The sequence below is a fragment of the Orussus abietinus genome, unplaced genomic scaffold (assembly GCF_000612105.2).
Source record: "Orussus abietinus isolate OABI.00-Male unplaced genomic scaffold, Oabi_2.0 scaffold58, whole genome shotgun sequence".
NCBI classification, from domain to species: Eukaryota; Metazoa; Arthropoda; class Insecta; order Hymenoptera; family Orussidae; genus Orussus; species Orussus abietinus.
Window position 1 is genome coordinate 315707 of NW_019394249.1, and position 23793 is coordinate 339499.

The following is a 23793-nucleotide window of genomic DNA, read 5'->3' on the forward strand; positions in this document are numbered from 1 at the left end:
CTAAGCCCTGGAAAAAGTACCCTTACAGACCTGACGGAATGACCGATAGCGAGTCTCAAAAGGCGAAGAATTTCACGTATACCATTGACAGCGAATCGATTCAAAGTTAAGAAGAATCGCGAGAACATTTTTAGCGTACCCTTCAGCGACATAGCGAGGTTAAGTTTCGACGGTATCAGATATATCGGTGCATTTACCCTAGAGATATTCCATTACCGCAGACGAGTAGGATTAGTTGTATCATACAATTGCGCCAGCTAAAGCAAGGCAGACGGGAAATTCGAGCGATTGTATATCATTTTTTTTTCACGCGATTACTCTCTCTTATTGTGTCAAAGCGAGGAATTCGTGATAAAAAAAATTGATTCGGCACAGCATAGGAAAGGGGGGGAAAAATAAGCGGCAAATGGGAAAATCATCACGAGGGAAAAAACATGTCTATCATAAACGCACTGTCGAGAACTACTCGAATTTTATGTAACAAGAGATTGCATGGAATAAACGGTATGGCACTGAAGCGATTCCACTTTTCGTCACCTGTGATTACCTGCACGACTTATATCTGGATATATCCGGAGATTAAACCTCGAGATCGAAGAAAACTACGGTGCAGTCACCCCACGAATTTTTGTACATCTGAAATCTATTTATTTATACATCGCTCATATACAAATATCGACTGCCTACGAAGCATCACACCTCTGGTTGAGCAGGGTCCAACCACAGGCAGCTGTACCTGCAGACTATCCATTAATATTTCAAATCAAATCTGTTGGGCAACGAAAATCTTCCATATTCTCATCAAGAGTAAAACTAAGGGAAAAAAAAAAAAAAAGTGAAAACGAAAGACCGCGACGCAGAATTTCAATCGTGGACTGGAACATAGATGAACCCTACGCCCTATGACTATGATTAAGGTACATAGTTGTAACAAGATCTTGAAAATGCAGCGAATTCCACCTTACGATCTAATTAGACTGACTTTACACATCTCTTTCTCCCTCCGAGGAAAGACCTTTGAAACTAAGCATCACCTAGCCAACGAACTCTCCGACTCGGTGTGCACCTTTAGCGAATGCCGTGATCCGCTTACGCAATTAGTAAAATAAAAATACCCTGGAGTACTCTTTGCTTTCCATCCTCTCCGTGAAGGTTTGCTCATCCTACCGTGGAAACTGGTACCCACCGGTGGCATAGCCAAGACCCACACCTCGCTGAGTATGGGTGGTAGCACGTGCCACTTCGTATTGCTGCTCCATGTTGCTGAACATCTCTTCCTGTTTCTTCAGGATGTCTGGCTTTGCTCCAGGCGTAGCCACCGCCGGTAGATCGCCCTTAATGCCCATCAATCGCTTAAACTTGGCAGTTACTTTGCCATCCTGGTCGTGGGTGAACGTTGTCCCCACCCAAGTGTTCACATTCGATGCTGCCGCAGAGGTGCCTTTACTTTCCTCTGGTTTTGACTGCGTACCAAAAAAGAAAATTATGTTTTAAATGATTTAAACAGTTTCAAATTGAGAGTGGATATAAATATTTGATAAATAAACTAAATATAATAAATGTCTAACCTTATTAGCCCACAGGAGCTTCCTCTTCTGTATCTGCTCGGCATACTTCCCCTGGGTCGCCGTAGCCAGAGGATTGTAGTAATGCTGTTCGGTGACATTTGGTGTGTTGGATTCACCTTCCGGAGCTTTCAGCTCGATTCCCAGCTTCTCCAGCTGTGCCAATTTGCTGCGCCCCTTTTCGTCCCTATAGCTCAGCGGTCTGGCAGGAATTGGAGCACGATCCCTGGATTTGGATCTGGAACGCGGTCGATCCTTGTCCTTGTAATGATTCGACCTGTCATCTCGATGGTGATCTCTCGACCTGTCATCTCTGGATCGGCGCCGGTCTCTCTCTCTCTCCCTTCGCCTCTCCCTTTCGCTGCGGTCCCTTCTGTCCTCTCGATAGCGATGGTCCTTCTCACTTTTCTCCTTGTCTTCGTGCTTCTCTTCCCTGGAGGAGCCCAAAGAGATTCTGTCCCGTCGTCTCTCCTCGTCTCGAGATCTCCTGTCATCGTCTCGAGGCTTCCTTTCGTCGTCTCTTGAGCGTTTAGATGATTCTTTGCCATCTTTGTGTTCGCTGTCTCTGTGCTTTCTATCTTCATGTGGAGAACGTCTACTTCTGTCGGTGGAATGTTTGCTTTTCTCCTGTTTTTCGCTGCGTTTGGGCTCATCTCGTGCACCGGATGCGTGACTCTCGTGATCCGTTCGCCTGTAAAATGGATTACGTTCTGCAGGGGTACACCACACAGATTCGTATTATTATTTGGCTCACATTAAGTGTGACGAGTGAAGTCTGATTTATGTGGAAGTTAGTGATTATGCTGCCGCTGAAGAGTTAGGATCAAACTAAATGTCACTAACACCAGTTTTATAGATTTAATGAATAGCTTAACTAATATATTTGATTTTTCTACATGTCGGAATGTAATAACATAATGATATTCGAACTTCTTTGGCACGGATCTGGTATCGATGAAGCGGCTTACCTGTGATTTGAGGGAGAGCGATTGCTTCGAGACGAACTCGTTTTTGGCAGAGAGGCACGGGCCGTTACTGGACTGCTGGCACGGTCACTGCCGGAATCTCCCGACGAGTTGTTGTTGTTGCTCTCCTAAAGAAATAAAAATGAACAAAATTAGCAACACGGAACAGGGATTAAAAATTCAATTTGGGAATCTTCCTGAACCCAAGTCGATAAGTCCTAGTTAAAACCTACGGTTGGACCTACGAATCTGTCTTGACTTTCCATGTAATTGGAGCGTCTCGATTTGAAACTTCTCATTTCATATACAATTCCACCTACTCCATATGGCCACACCAAATTTATCAAAGAATTGTTTCTCGCTTTGTATTTTTTTTAATCCTTTTAATCGGTCTTAATATTTTACAAGATTTATAATGGATGAAACCCATGGTATAGTAAATACAGTATCAACGACAGGATTAATACTCAATAGGAATGTTAAAAACAAATCAGCCTTACACCATCATTACAGTACTAGAGTCTTTATCTGCTTCAAGAATAGTAAGGATCGTTACAAACGTTTTAACACTTTTCGTACTGTCGATGTTTTCGATTTGTTCATGTTTGGTTAATGTTACCTTCTGCTGGTTTCCTCTACTCACCTATGTCTTCGGTTTAGGACTTGGGATAGTCTTGAAAGACCCTCACACAGCATAGACCTTGCCGAGGTGCGTAGATATTGTATCATGTATTACCAACAGAGCTACGTGTTAATATTTTCTCACGAAATGGCACTAGTGCCATTTACTTATCATTTAATATTTTTAAAGTACGGCTTTTCTACCCTGCTCGGCACTGCCAGTCAAAAATGTTTTAAGATCACATCTTGAAATGTTTTACATTACCACGCAAAACCTCCATATCATTTAATGTTCTTAAATAGCAATGACACAATAAAACTATATATATAATGGTAACAACAAAGAAATGTATCTTTTGAAATGATTTCTTTAAAAGTTTCAAAGATTAATCTTACATCGCTCATGGGATAAAATCTTATCGATACATTTCAAGACATGACCTCGTCAAATCTTTAGGCACCAGCTTAGAGGACCTGTCTATGACACCCGCATGGACTCCAAAGACAAAGTATAGTCGCCGTCTCTTTAGCATATCGATTCTTAATTTTTAATTAAAAAAAAAAAATATTTTGTGCATTCTCTCGTGTATACCTCACTCATGTCCATTTGTACAGGATCATAATTGGCGTCGCTAGCTCTTCTGTTAGAAATCGCACCAATTCTTCCATACGAAGTCTAGAATATGAAATACAAACGATTTTACTTTGCAGTTCATCCATTAAACAGCCACGTATCACTTCTACAATGAATGTTTAATGTTGAAATGAAACCTGCACCTCGAGAGGAGACTCAAACTACATACTTTTGTTTTCCAAACATCCATTATTTGATTTCGTCAGAAAACAGCCAGGGCACTCGACGCGTACAAACTTCTTCCAGTCCTAACTCAGTTTACGTTTAATACTCTAGCATCATTCTCGACCAAGATAATCGAATAAGACAAATATGAATGATGTAAATTAAATCTTTTTTAAAATCCATGTACGTCGAACATGAGTACTCTCCAAAGTACCTACAAAAGACATCCTCAATGTTACTTCCGAAGCATACTCTTGCACCGTAATACGTTAATTTTACCAGTGAACTAATGAATGATGGTCACGTACATACAATTTAGCACAGAACTTACGACCGGACGTGTATAGTGTACACACTGCCTCTAGTTCCTAACCCAGCATTTAACGAGCCTCGATCTACAAGGTGCATGAATGTGTGACCAATCGATATCCGATCAGTTCAACAAAACTTCGATACCTCTTTCGTGATTAATTACCTTCGTGTCCTCGGAATTGTTGCTGTTCTCGCCGTCGCTCGCGTAATTCGCCAAGGAATCCATTATGGCGTCGAAACGGTTGAGGAGAGCACAAAGATCAGTAAAGAACGACCTCACTTAACACGTCGCTGCGCCATTGACCGCCATCTTGTACCGCAGCTGCGCACGCAGCGAGCGTCTGCTCCGCGAACCTATCGATATCGTGTCTTTCGATAGGACTCGATTCTCCCACCCTCGAACCTGATTTAAAAATCAAGTGCATACCGAGTTTGCTGTAACAAAGAAAACATATTGTTGTAAACAAAATCTCGCATAAATAAATATCAAGACGGGTCATTAGCAGACCGAGGTGTCGTCACGAGTATTTATTTGTTAACATCGTTGTTGAAATACAATTAAAGTTCACAAAATGGCTCGTCTTCTCGGGATGCATAAATTTCTTAACTTAAGATTAAGTTAACTTGTTGAAAACAAACATTCCAATTCAAGTAAGTCTTGAATATACAGGTAGAAAAGATTACCCGTGGGTAAGGTTTAATAGCCAACTTATTCATTGGAACGAGCAATCGCGTACTTGACCTTTTGTCAATTTTAAGCAGTGCCGTGGAAGTGACCGAACCAATTGGATTTGTTACAATTCCAGCTCTAGGTAATTGCACGTAACCGAGATCTCTTACTTCGTTGTCTTGTAAGGAATATCCCTGACTAAGGAAAAGGAATGTAGTTTCACCTGGCCAGCTTACCACACGTGTACTTTGTTATCATAGAATAGGTGTATCAGACTCCGAGGGGTAAAGTGGATGGTTTGATTAAATAAATAAGAATTAATTATATTATATTACTACTTGTATGTATACAATATATGAAGAATGAAGGCATTGGTTTCATGAAATATTTATGTAAAAGTAGAAAAAAATACCACTTCACTCGAGATCTGCTTCACCCTATTTAATGGTAAATGTAAAAAAGACTATACCGTGTAAATATAATCGACAGCGATGCACCGTTAGATTAATACTTCCGCTACAATATATTTCAAATCTTTCTGCACAGTTCAATAAAATTGACTCATGTACAGAACGCCGTAAGAAGTATATAACTTCTGAAATATACATAAAAATTGACATAGGTTTCCCAGCAGTCCGTTATTACCGAATTATTTATAATTCTCGCATTTTTCTTTGAATTCATTCTTGCCTAGATTTATTAAACTCTCGCGGCAACGCATTTCAATAACCTTTTCATTCTTGAAATATTGTTTTACTCGCACTAAATGCAACAATCTCTAGAAATACACAGTGTGATGTTGAACAAGCATTTACACACGCACTCACTCGGTGTCTCATGTCTCACTTAAAATGTGTTAATGATATTCGCATAAGTATAAACAAAATAAGTTAAGTTCAAACATGATCTCGAATACGAATTCATTAAATTTGTATGCTTCCCAGGTTAAGTCTACCAAAAATTGACTGCGGAAAGGTGTATTTTAAGTTAGTTGGATACCATTCATTCTTAAAAAAAATTCAGGCAGTGTAGAGAGACCTACATTATATAGATGTATGCTACACGGCACAATTATCATACAACAGGTATACACGAGATGCGTTGATTCGCGTAGGACATTTTGTATACACTTAATATCTCCATAGAGTCTCGAAATTTATAAGCAAACTCCATCCTTAATCCACTCGCTGCATACTCTGAATTACATATATTATTCTCATATATCAGTACATACACAGTATGTCCTTACCCTCTGTAATATAAAGTCGCTTTTAAATCTCATAAAACTCCGTCGTTGGTCGATTTCTTAGGTGCTAAAAATTTTCCTTCCATATTTCCATGAAATATCGATTTTCCAGTTTTCCCTTATCATGCAATAGTGCAGATAACGAGGTTACATTAAAAAGAAAATGATCTCCCAACAAGAGCTTAAGCTACGATATTATTTCCTTACACATCTTTATATTAAATTCTATATAACTACCTCTTGTATATATATATATCTGTTTTGTCTTGTAATGAAACTCTTTTCAATCACAGTAAAGCACCAAAGCAATGCTTTAGTTAACTAGCGACTTTTAAACTCCATGTATAATAACGGATAGGATGAAAATTGCTAGCAATCGAACGTTATAAATAAGAATATAATACTCGAAATATATGTACGAGCCTTGGTTGCTCGACGTCACTCTCTCCATCGAATGCAAAAGTGTCAAAATATTTCGTAGCAAAACAGACAGAAGACAAGCAGAATTGCTCAAGTAATTTTCATGACCAACTTAAATTTAACGTGCTAATTAAATTAGATTTAATTTAATATCATGATTTTTTTTTTTGTTCACAGTCTCGCATATTCTCCGTTGGTTTTTAAGAGGAAATGTTAAACAAAGCATCCGTACGATTTTGGTATGACCTCCACGGCAAGTAACTGCCGCATCTCTTAATCGCTGAAAATGTTATAAAAAAAAAAAAATGTAATATTAAACAAAACCGCGCGAGAAACGGATCGAATAAATTTCGAATAAAGCCCATCGTGCTTTCGTGCAGATCATTCGGCGCCAATTCGAAACCCATTGCTCCGATTTTCACGCAATACCAATTTACACCATTACAGGTAAAGTTCTCGACGAAACTTAAAATCATACGTACTAGAATTCGTTCCTGATGTCACCATTTCGATTCAGTACCGAAACTGTCCTTTCCTACCCATACCATTATGATAGACTCTCAATGGGGTATAATTGCCGTTTCCGTTCATCGCTGAAAACACCGTACAAAGGAAAAAATTAAAACAAAGTCACGTGCCAATCCTTGGAACAAAAATTAAATTTCGCGATCGAATCAGCTCAGTCTTCTGCATAATCCCGACATTTTCTTTTTTCGTGCCTTAAAAGTACTCTTTGAACACTATCCAAATATCCAGTACTGCTGGAAAATCATTACAATCACCGAAAAAAAAAAAGGAATGAAGCATCGAGGTTTCTATACTCCCCAAAAGACATGTTCACTTACTCAGCTCGTAATCTTGTATCGCAGCTTGCAAAAGAAGGGCAGAAATTACTCGTTAGACTAAAAAAAAAAAAAAGCGGTAATGATCTTTACTTTCCAGTTACCTTGCACTATGGTGGGAGGTTGTCGCGGTCCATGAGAGGTTTGAGCATGACACCTCGGTTTCAGCAAACCATGGTACAAAATGAAGTAGAGGATCGCAACAATGGCAGCAGCCGCCGCCATGCAGCGGTAGACAAATCGTAAAGAGTCCACGGGGTTTGTGCCGTCGACGACCACGTAAGCACCGATGGCGGCTCCTATGGATCTACCTGAAATTCCCATGAAATTTTTCAGCACGAACAACCGGGAGCCACGTCGGTCCATCGTCGGGAAACACGCGAGGACTACGCTCTACCATCCCGAAGAGAAATTGAGAAAGGGCTAAGAATAGAATGATGCCAAGAAAGGTCACCACGCCCACCCACCATGCTTACGCGATTGTACTACATTCTGTCGATTTCAAAATGCTCTTCAAGGTGAATTTCTCTTCTATCCCTAAGTCTTACCGACGCAGAAGTGCGCGATCACTGGCAAGGCCTGGGCGGTGACGGTCAAATGTCGAGGTACGAGATGCCTTAGGTACAGGATGGCCGTGACCCACATGACGCCTAGAGTGAAAAGTTCCAGGGCCTCGAAGATGAGAGCCCACCAGGGATCCGGGACGAGACTTAACCCGGTGAATCTAGAGAACAGGGTACATATACTCTCCTCCAGAGCTAGGAAAAATTCACGAGTTCTTCGGGTACCCACCGGACGATATAAATGGTGAAGGCGGTGATGAGGAGATTACTGTGACCGCAGTAGTCGACGAGGTGCTCCGACTTCCAGAGGAACAGAACCGCGGGTAGCGCACCTATCGTCAGGGTCAGGCCGATGGAGAGTTCGTCGCCTTTGAGGTTTGCAAGGTGGCTGCAAGAGTAAAGTATGAGTTGAGTTACCGAGAAAGAATAGGGAAGAGGTCGAAGAACGTGACGATTGGTTCTTACAGCGGCAGGTAGCTGTCCATCACGCTCCAAAATATCCCCAGGACGACGAGGATGAACACCAGAGCCGCAGTCTCGGTGCCGTATCTCTTGACGGCGCTCATCGGCAGGGCCAACATCCCGCTTCGGGTGTGCCACCACCACTCCGGCGGAGTAAGCGGCATGTCGCTGGCACAGAGGACGATGATGCTCGCGAGTATCATTAATCCCGCGAATAAGCATATCGGGATCAAGAATGCAGGTTTCGCGGGGCCGAACGAGGTCAGGTACCCGGACAGAGGTCCAAAAATGGCGAACCCAAGGGACCCAAAGGCCAGCTGACGACCTACGTCCCCGCGTCCACAGGACGTCTCCCTCGTCGCTATCACTATCGCCGCGTTCAACAAAGCCACACCCGCGGTGGGAAATACGTCACCCACGGAGCGGATCGTCAAGTACATCCAGAACGTCACTTCGGGGTTGCCGATCACTTGTCGGCACTGACTCTCCGACAGGACGCTTCCTGAAGAGGAAGAAAATTCGGATCGACCTTAAAAAGGGCTGCATTCATATTTTCTAAAAAACGCTTCTCGTTTCAAATGAACGCCGGTATACCTTGAAGAGTGTAAGGGTCGACCAGGTCGCACTCGACGGTGCAGCTCTGATTGAACTCGGCCATCGTCGAGACAAGCTCGCCGGGAATGCGGCAATTGAAGTACTCTCCCACGGGATACTGGCACCATTGTTTAAAGTCGTCGTTATTAACAGCCTGCTTCAGACTCGCGTTTATCGAGAAATTCTCCGAAAATTCCGTGTAGACGTGACAAGCCGCGTTTCCGGAAGCGTCCTTGAAGCAGAGATGAGGCGGTTCACTTTCGGCGATGACGTAGCGCGGCTCTCTTCTGCGAATCCGTGATTCCTTGTCCTGAAAAAAAAATATATATATGTAAGAAATGAGATCAGGCCGATTCTTTCCGCCGTTTCGTCGGAATGATATCCCGTAAAATGTTTCTGGAGAAACCGATGCATCCGAGGATGGTACAGATCGAAGCTGACCTCCAGAGGATTGACGACGGTGTCTCCGCTGCCTTCCGGCAGATCGAGGTAATCGGTGGTGTCGAGGGTCGACTCTCCAGGGGTCACCAGGTCGTCCTCCAGGACGACGAAGGGCGTCTTCCTGGGGACGATGGACTTGCACGTGTACTTGCAATCCTCCAGGAGAATCGGACCAGGACGTTCCTCCGACCAGCGGTGGCAGGCTTTCGTGTCCCTGCACCTTTCCTGATGAATCCTGGCGCCGTCACGGTCGCAAGAGAATTTCACCGAGGGTCTTCTCTCCTGGGGAAGGTCTATCCTGTTCACCACAGGGACCAGAAGCAGCAGAGCATAGATAGCCGCGGACAATATGCAGGTAATGGCGATCATGATCCTCAGGTAGCGGCCGTTCGACGGTCCATCTTCGGAGCCCTGGCGACCTGCGAGTTTATCAGCGATCGGACCCGCTATCAGCGGACCCAGGATAGCGACCGCGCCGGAGATGATGGACACCAGCCTGATTTCGTCCATGGTCAAGCCGGTCGCCACCATGTGCAGGGGCAGAAGTGGGAAGAGGCATCCCAAACCTGGAATTAATCATCGAGCATGGGATCATCGGGTTCCGGGTACGTTCCCATACAGAGAGATATCAGAAAATAATGTATACGCGTTATAAAATAACTTGACACCTTTTCCATTATTCCTAGACCGAGACCGTATGCGTGGAGGGCCGACTTAACGAGAGTACACGGTTCCGGGAAAGGTGTACATAGTACACGGGACGCTTTTAATTTTAAGCAATTAGGGTGATGGAAGTAGCGGCCGGTACACCTCGGGATTTCTTTTCCACGGTAACGCTGTTTGCGCCCGGAATGGAAGAGACGTCTCGGTGGCTCACCGCTGAAGAAGACGAAGAGGAGACACTTCAGGGATATCAAGTTAGGGTTGACGAGCTGTTTCCTCTTCCTCGGTTCCATGCTGTCGGTCGCCGTCATCGTGGACTCTCTTCGTCCCTCCTTTCGCTTCTCGACCTCGATACCGTGGTATCGTCTCGGCGACGCCTCGACGACCTCGCCGTGGAATTACGTTAATGCGACGAATTCAGACGATTACGCTCCGCTCAACGAAGACCGCTCACGTACACCCTCCCGCCGTCCATGCTCCCGACTCTCCAGGCTGAAGAAAAAAAGAAAGAAGGTTCCTTGAAGACGCAAGTACCACAGCCGTGGAACGTCGCCCTGCACTTCGGGAACCAGGAAAAGCGTCCTCCCGGCGCACCGGGAATAATGAAATCCACATTTAAAAGGTCCACGTGATCGATAAGGACGCGTATAAAATATTCCCGGAACCCTGTCGAAAGATCTCCGATGTGGATCACCTTGACCCGATTCCCCATCGGAGTCGTTTGCGTCCCTGGACGTGGAAGCGGCGATTGATTCGATCCTCACCTGCGAGTGCGGACGATTTCTTCATCATTCCCGTTCCGCTCGGCGATTATACGCGGAATGTCTTTTGTGAAGCCGGAATATAGGCGCGTACCGATGCCTAAGAGCGTATTCGTTACCTTAACGATCGTTCTATTCGCGAAGGTGAGCCAACGTCGAGCCTCACCGCCATGTTTATACCACCAGGCCGTATACATTAACTCGAGTCAGAGGTATGGAAACCTGGACCCGTCGTCATCGCGCTCTCTCGGAAAAGACGATTCCGTTAAATGCATCTACTCTCGGCCAAGTCCGATGATCAAGTGGACCACTAAACGGCAATTGTGCCGGAGCTATCGCTAACGTTTACTCGAGTTAACCGTGTAGATGTAGAAAGGGTCGTTATATTTTTACGGTGCATATAACGAGCCGTTAACCGCGGCTGTCAATTACACGGTGTCAGGTAATCAACGAGTGCCGTTAGTTGAATGCCTCCCGCGATCCCGGGTACAGTTTGGATGCCGGAGAGAGGAACAAAAAAAAAAAATGCGGATCGGTGTTGAAACTCGTCAAGGTTGCACGCACCGGACGCATCGACGTGTGTCCAAACGCGGAGATTAAATTGCATTTACGGCTGAATAATGTCCCGGGGTGGATGCAATAACGAAGAGTGAATTAATTAGGGAAACGTTTCAGGTATCGCGGCCGCCGGAGGAGCTTTCAAGGCGCAGGTGAGACTCAACATCGAGGATGGAATCGCTTTCCCACCCTGAAGAGGACGGGACTTCGCCTCGTCGAGGGAAAATGTAAGCACTCGATAACGAGCACCGACTAACCGAGTTAACGCGAGGTCATGGAAGCCTCGTGGATTTTTGTTTACGCATGTGCATGCAACAAGCCCCGGGAACGGGTTACGAGGTCGACTCCTCGGGGCCGGTCTTCCCTACTGCGAGCGGTCCAGGTTACGTCAGGAAAGACCAGGCTGCACGTTACGTCAGTGTCGTTTTTCGGGTACGATTGAATCGCTAAAAATATTCCGCTGATCTCCGCCGCGTTTTATTCCCCCGAGTTCGTCCCTCGCGGTTTAGAGCAGGAGTTATTCTAAATCATGATTTCTTTTAAAAAGTCAGAGATCCCGGACTACTTTTAAATCGGGATTTTTTAAATATATGAATTATTTAAGAAACTCCCCGTTTAAAGGATCAGGGTAAATCGATGTTACTCGAAGATCGGGATTTTTCAAAAGTATAAATAAGTTGATTTTAATCGCGATTTTAACCGAACGATTTAAATTGGCTCGACTCTGGTTGAGAGACATTTCGACGATGCACTCTCGAGGGAGAATTCCTTTTTTCCTCCTCCCGACGGAAACTCGACGAGCCTGCATTAGTGCGGAAAATCAAATAAGTTGAAAGAAAAGTTCTCTCCCACGGGCACCCCAGGGCGCGAAACGCGGACAAACTCCTCGACATCTCGGAATCGGATTTCTTCCTCGCAGCGGGATATATTCCCCGCGTCTAGAGGCTTCTTTTTATATGTACCCGATAGAATTCTCGCATTCGCCATGCCCCCTGATTTCCCATGACGCGCCGCGACGTTTATTTTCGATGAAAATGAAAACGCTCTTCGGAGCCGCAACGGGAAATCGCAGCTTCCCACGAAACACAGAGACTCGGGTCCAGCCGTTCTTAATCGCGATTTTCGGAAGGATAGGGTAAGAACGCAGACCGCAAATACTGGGCATTCTATATTAGCGAGTTACGGTAGCGCAGTTTCATTGAAAAAGTTCCCTGTCTCGAGGATCTCTTTTGGAGATGAATCTCTTCGCCGTGAAGTGGTCTGCGCGTCCTTGCTCCACTGCAGCGCGTCCTTTTCACGGTGCTCCCCCTCGGTTCTGAAACTAGACCTCCGTCAAAGGAAGCATTCTTTTCCCTCCCCCCATCGTGTCCATTCAAGGCTCCCTTTGGACGTTCGAATTCGCCGGCGAGCGCGTCTCGAAGCCGCCCAAGCCGCGACATTACGCCGCCATCTTGTATTTTCGCGTGACCTACTACGCGAGACGCAGCCAAGAAAAACGAAGACGCGAGTCTCGGGGGACTTCCCGGTCTCTCACCTTTCGATCCTCCCGTACAACCGAGGAAACACCGGGATACGAGACCTTCCCCAAAGAGCTCGTTCCGTTTCCTCCCCTTCTTTTCATTCAAGCCTCCCCTAGGACCTTCGAATTCGCCCATGAACGTTCTTCAAAGCCACCTCGGCAAGTTCCCCCTAACCTGACCTACACCGATGAAAATTCCCACATAAAACTGCCGAACCATTTGTTATTTTTATGCCACGATAAATTTCAATAAAATGACATTGTCTCTGTAACATCGCATTCAGCGTCTAAGTTGTGCCCATAATTATGAAAGTGGTCTAAGTCATATATTTTTGGTTTCGAAATTACATAGAATTAATTTCGTTTGAAATAATATGGCGTGAAATAACTGATAAACTCATTTTCTTTTTTAATTTTGACTTAGACCACTTTCATAATTATGGGCACAGTTAAGTTTTAATTTCCAGGGCGGCACAAAAATCCAGAATCGGGGTTTCGCCTCCGAGAAGATCATGCCCCCGACTGCGCGTCTCTTTCCCGCAAGCATGGATCCAACGAGGATTTAACTTTCTTCGGACATCCACTGCTACCATAGGAAGGCTAGAGGATTTTTCAACATCCCATAAATTTTTTTTCCACTTTTAAATCTAAATATCTCGGCCCGACCGGCGCCAAGGGTCTCAACGGCAAATTCGGCGGCGTAGAATACACGAGCAAAGTATTTCGTACCAAGGCCTCGAAGAAGCGACTCGGTTAATGCGGATTTCTCACGCAAAAGGACTTCGTCCTTCGACGAGGCGCATGTTAAAGTCTCGTTTGCGACTCCTCGCTTCCATCCAAGCCTTCCGCTCGCACGTCGGGGCGATTGCCGCGTCACTCGAAGAATTTGGGTTAATGAAACGGGGTTTCGAACGTTCAGAGGGAACTGAAAGTGAAATCGAACGCTCTCGTCGGTCCCCACGTAGGGCGTCTCGCCCCGTTCGCGAACACGTGATGTCCTCATCAGGCCGGTGCCTGGGTTATTACGATTCATTCTATTACGACGATTAGGTCCGGTCACGCATTCGCCCGAGCGAGATGTTTAAACTGGCCCTCAAGAAAACCCGAAATACTCGGGCCGACTGAAAAGTCAATTAGAGTCAACAGTGGTTCGCCGATAAATCGGCTAATAAATTCGCCGAAGAGCTCGAGGCACTCTGGTGGCGTAAATAGTCCCATAAATATAGTCTTCCTCGCGGCGTGGAGGAAACGAGTCCCAAAGGCGAGACGGCGAATAAAGGATTTTTTTTCTTTTTCACATTTTAATTCGTCGCCACCGGTCGATACCGTTTTCCGAGGCGTTCATTATCCTCAGTGCCCTTTGCCGGGTCGTTCTGGATCTACTGGAATCGATCCGTGGAACCTGGTACTTCCACGACGAATCCATATTCGTGCACAGCTTGGCACAAACGGCAGATCTTCCGCAAGACGGAAAAAAAAAAAAGAAGGTCTAGGAAGGCGTATAATCGGTCTAGGCCTTTTCATCCGACAATGCGGTCTGGACGAGGCGGTTTTTCTCCGTTCCTTCAACGAATTCGATCCCGACGTCTTTATTGCGCCTCCTTCCGGCCCCGCTCATACGTTTCGGGCCACTTAATGAAATTCACGGATATCATAATTAATTCCTTGAAAGGGATTGGTTCTGCAGGAAACGTAAAGGCGTCCCAACCCATTAGATTAATTAACGAACGTTAAGATAACGCGGAAGAAAAAGTTTGTTCATTTAACGAAATCATTTTAATTTCATCATTTCCGATAAACGTTTCGATCGAGTGGACCGAATTTTAGTACACTCGGCGAAATTCGTCGAAACAATCTTATTCTATGGTTGAATAAAAAAATGATATCGATTCGATGAAATATTATTCTGCGCGTAAGTTCATTATTTTCGGTGATCGGTATTTTTCGGCCATTTTCAAGAATGGGTCTACGTGTCGCTGGCTATCTCATCCGACGAGGATGAATTCTCTGGGGGAATTCCGGCGAGCGTGACCGAATTCACGCATCGACGCAATCAAAGTACGATCGGTTTAACTGGCGAATTCCATGCGAGCCCGGCTCGATTACTCGATCCCGGATCAGCGGAATTTTCAAGGTGGAAAGAGGAAGAAGAGCAACCTCGCAGCCTTGTTTACCCTCCAAGGCGAGATCAAACAGGTTGGCCCAAGAAGCGATGCCCCGTAAAAAGCCGAAAAGCCCAGAAATGGCGAAACCCTAAGTACTCGCGGATTTCGACCGTCGAGGCATACCTACGACCCCGGGCACTAGAAAGGACGCGCTCGTATACACAACGGCCAAGCCATACGCGGTCGTTAGACGGTGATAACGCATTTAACAATTCCCCTATTCCCCGGTTATAAATTGATTACCTTACCAATGGCCAATAAAGCGATAACTTTCCACCTCGTTCTTTGCCAGGAATGCCCCTCAAATGGCTCCAAATATTGAGCGTCGCTGTACGTGCGCGTTACACACTTTCCGGGACAACGAGGAGTATTAAAGAAAAGAGCCCGGTGCCCCCCTCGAGGTAACGAGTACGAGTTAAAATCCACCAACCTTGGATCTAGATTAACCCTGGCCGGCTTCTTTTAGGGCCGATTGCCCCAATATTGGATTTAAAATCCTTAATCAAGGATTACTTAACGCGGGATTATTACTCACCCGACTTAAGATGGTTCCCAAACAATGGATTGTAATCTTCGGTTAGGTAAGTTTTCGTCGGGGCTGCACGGAGTCCATTAATTTAAGACTAATTTAAGATTAATCACGGATGGGGTAATCGGCTCTTGGGTACGGAGCAGAAAAAGTGGAAAAACCCGCGCGGCCAATCAGGGGCTCCGATTGGTCGGCGATCCCGGCGGACCAATCGGGGTCGAAGGGGAGGCGGGAGGCTACCCTTACCGTGAAGACGCGCCGTGCCGACTGGTCGATCCAACGGAAAGTGGAACCCTAGGGGATCGAAGGCACGGCCGCGACCGGGAAGACTGTCCCAACGTGCACCGGAGGTGCTCGATCGATCGGCAAACCACTCGACGTCGGTCCGCTGGATCGGGACTCGCGGAAGGGAGCTCGGGCGAGCGCGAGGGACGCAGCCGCGTTCACCTGGCCACGGTCGACGAACGACTGTTGCGCGTCCCGCCGAGCGATTCCTACGCGTTCACGGCTTACTTCGTTACTTCGCGCAGGTCGCGCCGCCCGCGCCGCCGACCGCCGCCGACCGCCACGCACGCCCGCCCGGATTTCGGTCAAAGGGTCCGACCAACGATCCCGAGTTTCCGGATTTATTTCCTAATATTTCCTAATATTTCCCTCTTTAACCCTCTATGGGCCGAATTTTTCATTGAATAAAAAAAAATTGAGGGAACGAAAAATCAGCAATTAGGAAGCTATATATGCAAATGAAAAAAAATTTTTCATTTAAAATGTAACCTGAAAGTTACACGGGCCCATAGAGGGTTAAGGTATTGCGAAAGTGCCGTCAAAGAGTTTCGCACATTTTTCATTAAATAAAAAAAAATGGGGGGAACGAAAAATCAGCAATTAGGAAGCTACATATGCAAATGAAAAAAAATTTCACATTTAAAATGTGACCTGAAAGTTACACGGGCCCATAGAGGGTTAAGGTATTGCGAAAGTGCCGTCAAAGAGTTTCGCACATTTTTCATTAAATAAAAAAAAATGGGGGGAACGAAAAATCAGCAATTAGGAAGCTATATATGCAAATGAAAAAAAATTTCATTTAAAATGTGACCTGAAAGTTACACGGGCCCATAGAGGGTTAAGGTATTGCGAAAGTGCCGTCAAAGAGTTTCGCACATTACAACCTGAATATGCAGGCTATGAGAAAGACCCCCGGGAAACTGCAAGTTTTTAAACATTTTGTTTCTCAAAAATTAAATTTCATTTCTTTTTCAGTTTGGCGGGGGATCGTATAGCTTCGAGTAAGGTGGTCGTGGTTATTTTTCCCTCGAAAAAGATGGTTCGCTCTCGCGGTAACGAGACAAATATTTCATGTAACGGTATCCGGGATTGTATTAAACCGAATGGATTGGAACATGCGCTTGCAAAATGTATATTCGAGGTACGTTGGTTTGGAGCGAGCCGAGTGTGCGTCGCGACGCCGTTACTCGCTTCCTCCCGCATGCACGACCACGCGCTTATCCGGCGCACACTTCTAACTGCGCGCGCACTCCTTGCTCACGACCCGGAAGATAATTCCCGGGTGGTTTTTACCGGTCTCGGTGTACTACCTTATTAATACCGGCTATACCAAAGGCACGCCGGCGAGTGACTCAACGTAAAACTCGATTTGGCGTTAAATTAACGACTAAATGACGGTAAAGTATTTATGCGTTTAATTGCCTCAGATGAAACCGAAGAAGAAAAATTGAACGTTAAGTCTCGTTGCTTATGGTTAATTGAAAATGGTTGGGCGTCGATTCTTAGCTTTGGAGAGAGGCCGAAAAGGTGTGCTTGTGAAACATCCCACAGAGAAACGGCCGGAGAATAATTGAGACGTTTGTTCGACTCCAGACCCGTTACGCACACCTGTTCGTTCCGACTGCAATTGCTGTACACGTTTCTAAAGATAGTCCTCGCTTGGTTAAGCACGTCCGAAGGAAGTGACTTATCTGTTCGACTCTACAGAAACTGTATCTTTTCATTGGGAGAAGCAATGCGCGTTTCCGCCCGCATAAGTTTGTACTTCAAGTGAGCGCAAATCCAGCCGTATATCCTCGGTTCCGGTTGAACCGCTGAACCGCTGAACCGCCATCGTGGGAAAGTTCTTTTCGTTGTTAATGTTAAACCTATAAGAAAAATATTCATCGCAGGAATATCTGATACGAAAACTACGATCGCACGAATTCCTCCAAACCCGCCCTGGCCGGTTTTTCAGACCCGTTATCGAAGCACCATTTTCTCTGGATTGTCGTAACGATTTCGAATAATTCAGAGGAAGGATTTAAGCTGTAATATATTTTTCTGAGACTTATTGATTATTTTGTGTTACCTCCCGAGGTACCGTCACACGGACAATTCGGATAATTTGTAAAATGGCCTCCAGAGGTCGTGGAGAGAGTCGACGTGAAGTAGAGTCGGTAATTCTTATCGACACTCGATAAGTGAGTTATCATTCTCGTCGAAGGGGTTTATGTAGCATTGCAAGATACTATTTAAGAAGTAGAGAAATCTGAGGCTTAGGCCCGATTTTTTCATATTCCTGGACAGCTATCCTCGGGATAAAGACGTCTGCCAGATAAGTAAAGGTTTGGTTTTTTTCATTGCTTTAAACTTTGCTATCTGGAGGATAGTTAAATGTTTTATCCGTAGGTGAAATTATAGGATTTCGATGCAGTAGGAATTATTTTTAATTTATCGTTTCTTGTAATATCGAGTTCGCCTTCTTACGCACGCGCAGTCCATGCCTGTACACCGTCCTCCTGATTGGTCGACGCGCACGAGTTCTGACGGAAATCGACGAAAACCGCCGATCTTCCTTTCAAACTAGTTTACAAACATGGCGCTTGAACGTTTGAATTCGACCGTTAAACACAGAAGTTGGAAGCGAGGAAGAGTCGCAAGATCCTCGCGAGAATCGTGGTTTTTTGGGGGTATATTCTGTTCCTTCGAGTCGAAGTCCTCGTAAAGACTGTTCTCGTCCATTGACGCCGTAACACGATGGAGAATTTTGTGAAGATCGAGAAAATTGGCGAAGGTAACGCACATGATTTGGATCGGTTATTTACAAGCCGGTCTTTTAATTTGGAGATGTTCCTGTAATACCGTTCCCTGAGTTTCCTTGATTTCCCTCATTCTTGAGCCGTTTAAAAGGAACGCTCTTTGCTCTCGTGCAATCTAAGAAATATGGAATTTTGTTTTATACCTTGGTTCCTATCCTACTTTCAATTTCTACGATTTTAACGTTCACTAATGACCATTAGGCACATATGGCGTCGTTTACAAAGGCAAGCACAAAAAAACTGGGCAGATCGTAGCCATGAAGAAAATTCGCCTTGAGAGCGACGACGAAGGAGTACCTTCGACGGCAGTGAGAGAGATTTCATTGTTGAAAGAACTAAAGCATCCGAATGTCGTTAAATTGGTGGACGTTTTAATGGAAGAATCTCGGCTGTATCTCATCTTTGAATATCTTACTATGGATTTAAAGAAATACATGGACAGTCTAGGCACTGCAAAATTGGAGCCAGAAGTAATTAAATCATATTTGTATCAGGTGAGACATCAAAATCTTGTATCGTTATGGCTGAATCGAGCAGGGTGGTTATTTCTTTGTAACGTGTTCATGTGGAATTTTGCAGATCACTCGTGCAATTTTATTTTGTCACACCCATAGAGTGCTACACCGGGATCTGAAGCCGCAGAATTTATTAATTGACAAATGTGGTGTAATTAAAGTGGCAGACTTTGGATTAGGCCGAGCCTTTGGGATCCCAGTACGAGTTTATACCCATGAAGTTGTTACTTTATGGTACAGAGCACCAGAGATTCTTCTTGGGTCCAGTAGATATTCTTGTGCCATTGATATTTGGAGTATTGGTTGCATATTTGCAGAAATGGCCACAAAGAAACCATTGTTTCAAGGAGACAGTGAAATCGACCAGTTATTCAGAATATTCCGGTGAGACTAATATATCTCTATTTGAAAAATGGAAGTTTTTCTTTTGAGTTTTCATTATTTTTGTTGTATATATTTTTCAGTGTGTTAAAAACTCCTACGGAAGACATATGGCCTGGTGTAACACAGCTCCCGGATTATAAAGCAACATTCCCAAATTGGAAAACAAATAATTTAGCAAATCACGTGAAAACCTTGGATGCAGACGGTCTCCACCTCTTGCAAGCGATGCTCATCTATGATCCGGTGTATAGAATATCTGCTCGAGCAGCACTTCGGCATCCTTATTTCGATGACTTGGATACTACTAAGTTACCATCTACATGATCAAAGAGATACTTGATGCTGTACATGTACAATCTCAGGAGTGATTCTATGTTAGGCTTTTATCTTATTTAACTATTATTGATTACAATCTTAGTATCAACTTTTAAACATTATTTTATTCTATGTATTTGTACATCTTCCAGGTATTATGCTCTTGAATCGTTAAGTGTCAAAGTATATTTTTAATTCCTCGTTTAAGACTCGTCTTGCGTAAATATTTATATTATTAATACATTATTCAGGATTCTCAAATTTACTGAAATTCAGGTTTTGTACCATATGCAGATTAACACAATTCTTGTCTTTGTCCGTTTCCAATTTAGCGTTTTATTAACAAGACGTGTCTTGAAAAGAAATTCATCTTGTTAACTATAAGCTGTACAAAACAGGAAAATTATCGTATCGTCGAATGTCCATTCTTAATATGTGACAAACTAGTTTTTAAAAAAATCTTATACGAATTCGTGCGATAGTTGGCATAACTTTTTCTATGTAAAATAATGCACTATGTATTTTTGTGTCACATTGTTAAGGTAATTTATAATAAAAACGCATTTTTATGAACAAATTTAAATAATGCTAATTTTATCTCAATCTGTCCTCATAACTTATAACGAAATCTCTTACTTGAACAAAGAGGAGGTTCTTTTCAACCGAAAACTCAGCATCTTGGTCAGCCCTGAGAAAGATTCATTTAGGTTTCGTAGTCATAAAATGTTCCAAGTGGAAGTATATCCGTGATATGTACGTGGAGTGTACGTATGGTACGTGACGCAGTGTGACTCGTAGGCGATTCTAGAGTGGGGAACTCGTATAAAGTCGAGGATAAATCTACTGTTTACAGCAGTGAAGCCAGTGAACCGTGGAACCTCTCGACGTACATCTGAAAGTGAGTACGATTTGTTGGAAGCCTTTTCTATAGCACAATACTTTCCTCCGTTTAAACAATCAAGAAGTCGAAGTTCAGTTTATGTTCCTGAAAGTTTCCAAAGAGACTATTCATTTCGTACGTTCTTGAATGACTGTGCGCTATACTTTATAAGATCGAAGGTCGATTCACGCCGTAGTTCTTTAAGGGTCGGTGTATAAATTGATCCCTTGTGTTACATAAAATCAAAATGAAGATTCAGACAGCCCGGATACAATAAATTTGATGAACTATCGAGTAAGAACACATAAAATAAAATTAGAATGTTTGCGATGAGATCTATTAATATCAGATTTTTTAGAGGAAGTGTCTCCGTTGGTTCATCCTGTATTTTTAATACATGCCAAATTTTTTTTCAGATGGGTCTTTTAACGTTATGCGCTGCTTTAGCAGGATGCCTGATGCTTGTCGAGTCTCATACGTATCATTTAGGAGAATGTCCTATCGTGGAGCCGATGAGAGGCTTTCAGATGAGCAGGGTAAAACGTTTCGTCATTAATTGCTTATCAAAATCATGATGGTCATTCCTACTTTCTTATCTGGTTTTATTTCTCAGAATAACACTTTAACGAGCTTTATTAATTTTCCTCGTTTACAGGCTCTTACTTGAAAGTCACACAAATTTTTTTTTCAGCGTTCATATCGGTTATTTAATGATTTATCTATTTGTTGTATAGATTTTAAAGCTATAATTCATTCTGACTGAAAACATCATAAGGTTTCAATATTCCCACTAATTAGTTTCTAGGAGTTTGGTACGTGATACAAAAGACTTCAACAGCCAGCAAATGCATCACTTATAATTATACACGTGGTGAAGAACCTGGAGAATATGTACTCGTGCAAGACTCTGATCACCCTGTATTAGGTAAGAAAAAAGCGATCATAAATATAAAATATTAGCAGCCTTGAGAATATAATATGCAAAATAGATCTATAATTTGACTTTTGAATTAGCAGTACATCGATGACTGTAAATTACTTCTTGCGAGCAAAATTACAGTAATATGACGCGGCTCGTCCGTTCCCTATACTTGCATTTGTCCTTCGCTTACAGTTAACCTGCAGTCTCTTGACAACAAATCATAGAGGAAGTAAAACTATACATTTTACATACGAGGAGAGAAAAATGATTGACGTTCAAAGCCTTTTGACTAACGCACACTAAATGTGTACACACTCGATGTGATTTCGATCAGGCATTATTCTGTACAAGTTGATCATTTTATTAGCTAGTCGCCATACTTTATTAGTCCTATATGCAACGGAATGGCCTTTCCACTACCTGATCACTTTAATGAGTCACCTCTTATAGCGACTTATTCACAGATTCCATTAGGCTTCGTAAAGGCCTGCAATGGGATAAACGAAGTCACCAAGTGGAATGAATTATCCATAATTGTGTATGATTGTAGGACTGACTCCGCTAAAGCACGAGTATCACTATACAGGAGATCTGTCCGTCCCTGAACCTAGTACGCCAGCTCGCATGGAGGTGCGCTTCCCTCTCAGTAAGTATTAATCATATTCCTTCAGTTATCTTTGAAATTTACATTCACGTATACTTTGGGAAATAGCAAGTTTCTATTTTTCGTCAGTGTTGACAGTAATAATATAAATAATTATATTTACAATAGGTGTCGCTGGAAAGGCTTCTCACGTGATATTTTCGACTGACTACGATAGCTATGCTGGAATTTTTACGTGTCAGAAAATGGCCTTTGCTCATCGCCAGAGTGCAACCATACTTTCAAGGTACCGCGATCTCGATAAATCAAAAGTTGACGAACTCCGTCACATATTAAGTAGTTACGGTGTGGATCCATACGACCTCAGCGTCATTTCGCAAACGGGATGTCCTACTGGAAACAAAACTGTTGACATTAATATCGATCCCCACACCTTCTCGGCTGAGAACATTGGTCATACTGTGAAAAAAGCTGGCGAGAAACTTGGGAAAGGAGTCGAATGGGTAGCTAACGCCGGCAGCAAAGTTTATCACAAAATAACAGGTACCGAAGAAGACAAGAAACCGACCAGCAGAGACGTTGTCCTAAATGCTCCCAAAGATCCCTCTGGAAAATATGAGACTAACGAGGTTGAATGGATACCGTAAATACCTGTTTTTAAATTCTTATCTCCAAGTCACTCTAAGTCTATAATCCCGCTAAATAGTCGGAAATGTGTTCATACAAAATACATTTTTGACAAGATACAATCACTAAGTAAATATTTATTTGACTGAGATTGTATACAAGTTTCATAAATAAGACAATGGTTTCCCGAGATACGATTCAGTTTTCCTGCAATAAATTATCCACACAAACAATCTTTGCATTTTCTTCATTTAGTCAATAATTCCCATTACACTCAACGATAACAAGACATTAAGTGTAACATTATTCTACCATTCCAACCAAACACCGAGATAAAAGTATTAAACTTACCGCTCTGCATACTTGAAATGTGAAATAATAATTAATGTCAACAGCTTTTCCTGTTCTCTCGAAGAATATTTGATGCACTTCTCTGTTCCTGTTGCACCACCAATTAAAGTAAATTAAAGGACAGAACTGACAGGAATTAATTTTAATCCAGTTACTGTAGTGCGCCATGTTAGTTTTGCATTTCACTTTTTCTAGGAATTTCTAACGTTAGAACTGATTCTCCATTAGTCAATCAGAATTCGTCATGTGCTGGAAATCGGATTTAGAATAGGTTCACAGCGTTAGTTGCATTTTCCACGGTAGATGGCAGCACATGAGATTTCTACTGGCGGCGAATCGCGAGAGTTAGTGATCTAGTTAAGTGAAATCCACGACCACGGTATAAACAAGATGGAAGGCGAAGGAGTCCAACTG

At 43.5% G+C, this 23793-nt stretch overlaps 4 protein-coding genes across 10 annotated transcripts; 2 read left to right on the forward strand and 2 right to left on the reverse strand.

Annotated features, from left to right (window-relative positions):
- Positions 1-444: 444 nt before the first annotated feature.
- LOC105698513 (arginine/serine-rich coiled-coil protein 2) lies at positions 445-4660 on the reverse strand. Of its 3 annotated transcripts, XM_012422824.2 has the most exons (7): positions 4426-4515; positions 4282-4345; positions 3955-4164; positions 3744-3827; positions 2534-2658; positions 1569-2256; positions 445-1463 (listed from the first exon to the last, which is right to left on the reverse strand). In XM_012422824.2, exons 3-7 carry the CDS (start codon positions 3973-3975, stop codon positions 1164-1166), a joined length of 1218 nt encoding a protein of 405 aa, XP_012278247.1. In that variant the 5' UTR covers positions 3976-4164; positions 4282-4345; positions 4426-4515; the 3' UTR covers positions 445-1163. The 3 variants fall into 3 exon arrangements, with proteins under 3 accessions (XP_012278247.1, XP_012278246.1, XP_012278248.1); XM_012422823.2 differs by lacking the exons at positions 3955-4164; positions 4282-4345 and having other exon boundaries at positions 4426-4660; XM_012422825.2 differs by lacking the exons at positions 3744-3827; positions 3955-4164; positions 4282-4345 and having other exon boundaries at positions 4426-4660.
- A 115-nt stretch (positions 4661-4775) lies between these two features.
- LOC105698511 lies at positions 4776-23756 on the reverse strand. 4 transcript variants are annotated; one of them, XM_012422820.2, is made up of 10 exons: positions 23380-23756; positions 10378-10655; positions 9501-10066; positions 9060-9369; positions 8469-8967; positions 8233-8391; positions 7989-8164; positions 7545-7751; positions 7081-7191; positions 4776-6878 (listed from the first exon to the last, which is right to left on the reverse strand). In XM_012422820.2, exons 2-9 carry the CDS (start codon positions 10472-10474, stop codon positions 7112-7114), a joined length of 2094 nt encoding a protein of 697 aa, XP_012278243.1. In that variant the 5' UTR covers positions 10475-10655; positions 23380-23756; the 3' UTR covers positions 4776-6878; positions 7081-7111. The 4 variants fall into 4 exon arrangements, with proteins under 4 accessions (XP_012278243.1, XP_012278241.1, XP_012278242.1 ...); XM_012422818.1 differs by lacking the exon at positions 23380-23756 and adding an exon at positions 15942-16145; XM_012422819.1 differs by lacking the exon at positions 23380-23756 and adding an exon at positions 15415-15521.
- Positions 18579-20578, forward strand: LOC105698515 (cyclin-dependent kinase 1). The gene is made up of 4 exons (XM_012422827.1): positions 18579-18756; positions 18983-19275; positions 19361-19680; positions 19761-20578. The coding sequence occupies exons 1-4, from the start codon at positions 18720-18722 to the stop codon at positions 20002-20004; spliced, it is 894 nt and encodes a 297-aa protein (XP_012278250.1). The 5' UTR covers positions 18579-18719; the 3' UTR covers positions 20005-20578.
- Positions 20779-23261, forward strand: LOC105698516 (apolipoprotein D). Of its 2 annotated transcripts, none has more exons than XM_012422829.1 (5): positions 20779-20893; positions 21292-21411; positions 21674-21800; positions 22348-22443; positions 22570-23261. In XM_012422829.1, exons 2-5 carry the CDS (start codon positions 21292-21294, stop codon positions 23046-23048), a joined length of 822 nt encoding a protein of 273 aa, XP_012278252.1. In that variant the 5' UTR covers positions 20779-20893; the 3' UTR covers positions 23049-23261. The 2 variants fall into 2 exon arrangements, with proteins under 2 accessions (XP_012278252.1, XP_012278251.1); XM_012422828.2 differs by lacking the exon at positions 20779-20893 and adding an exon at positions 20964-21169.
- Positions 23757-23793: the final 37 nt, after the last annotated feature.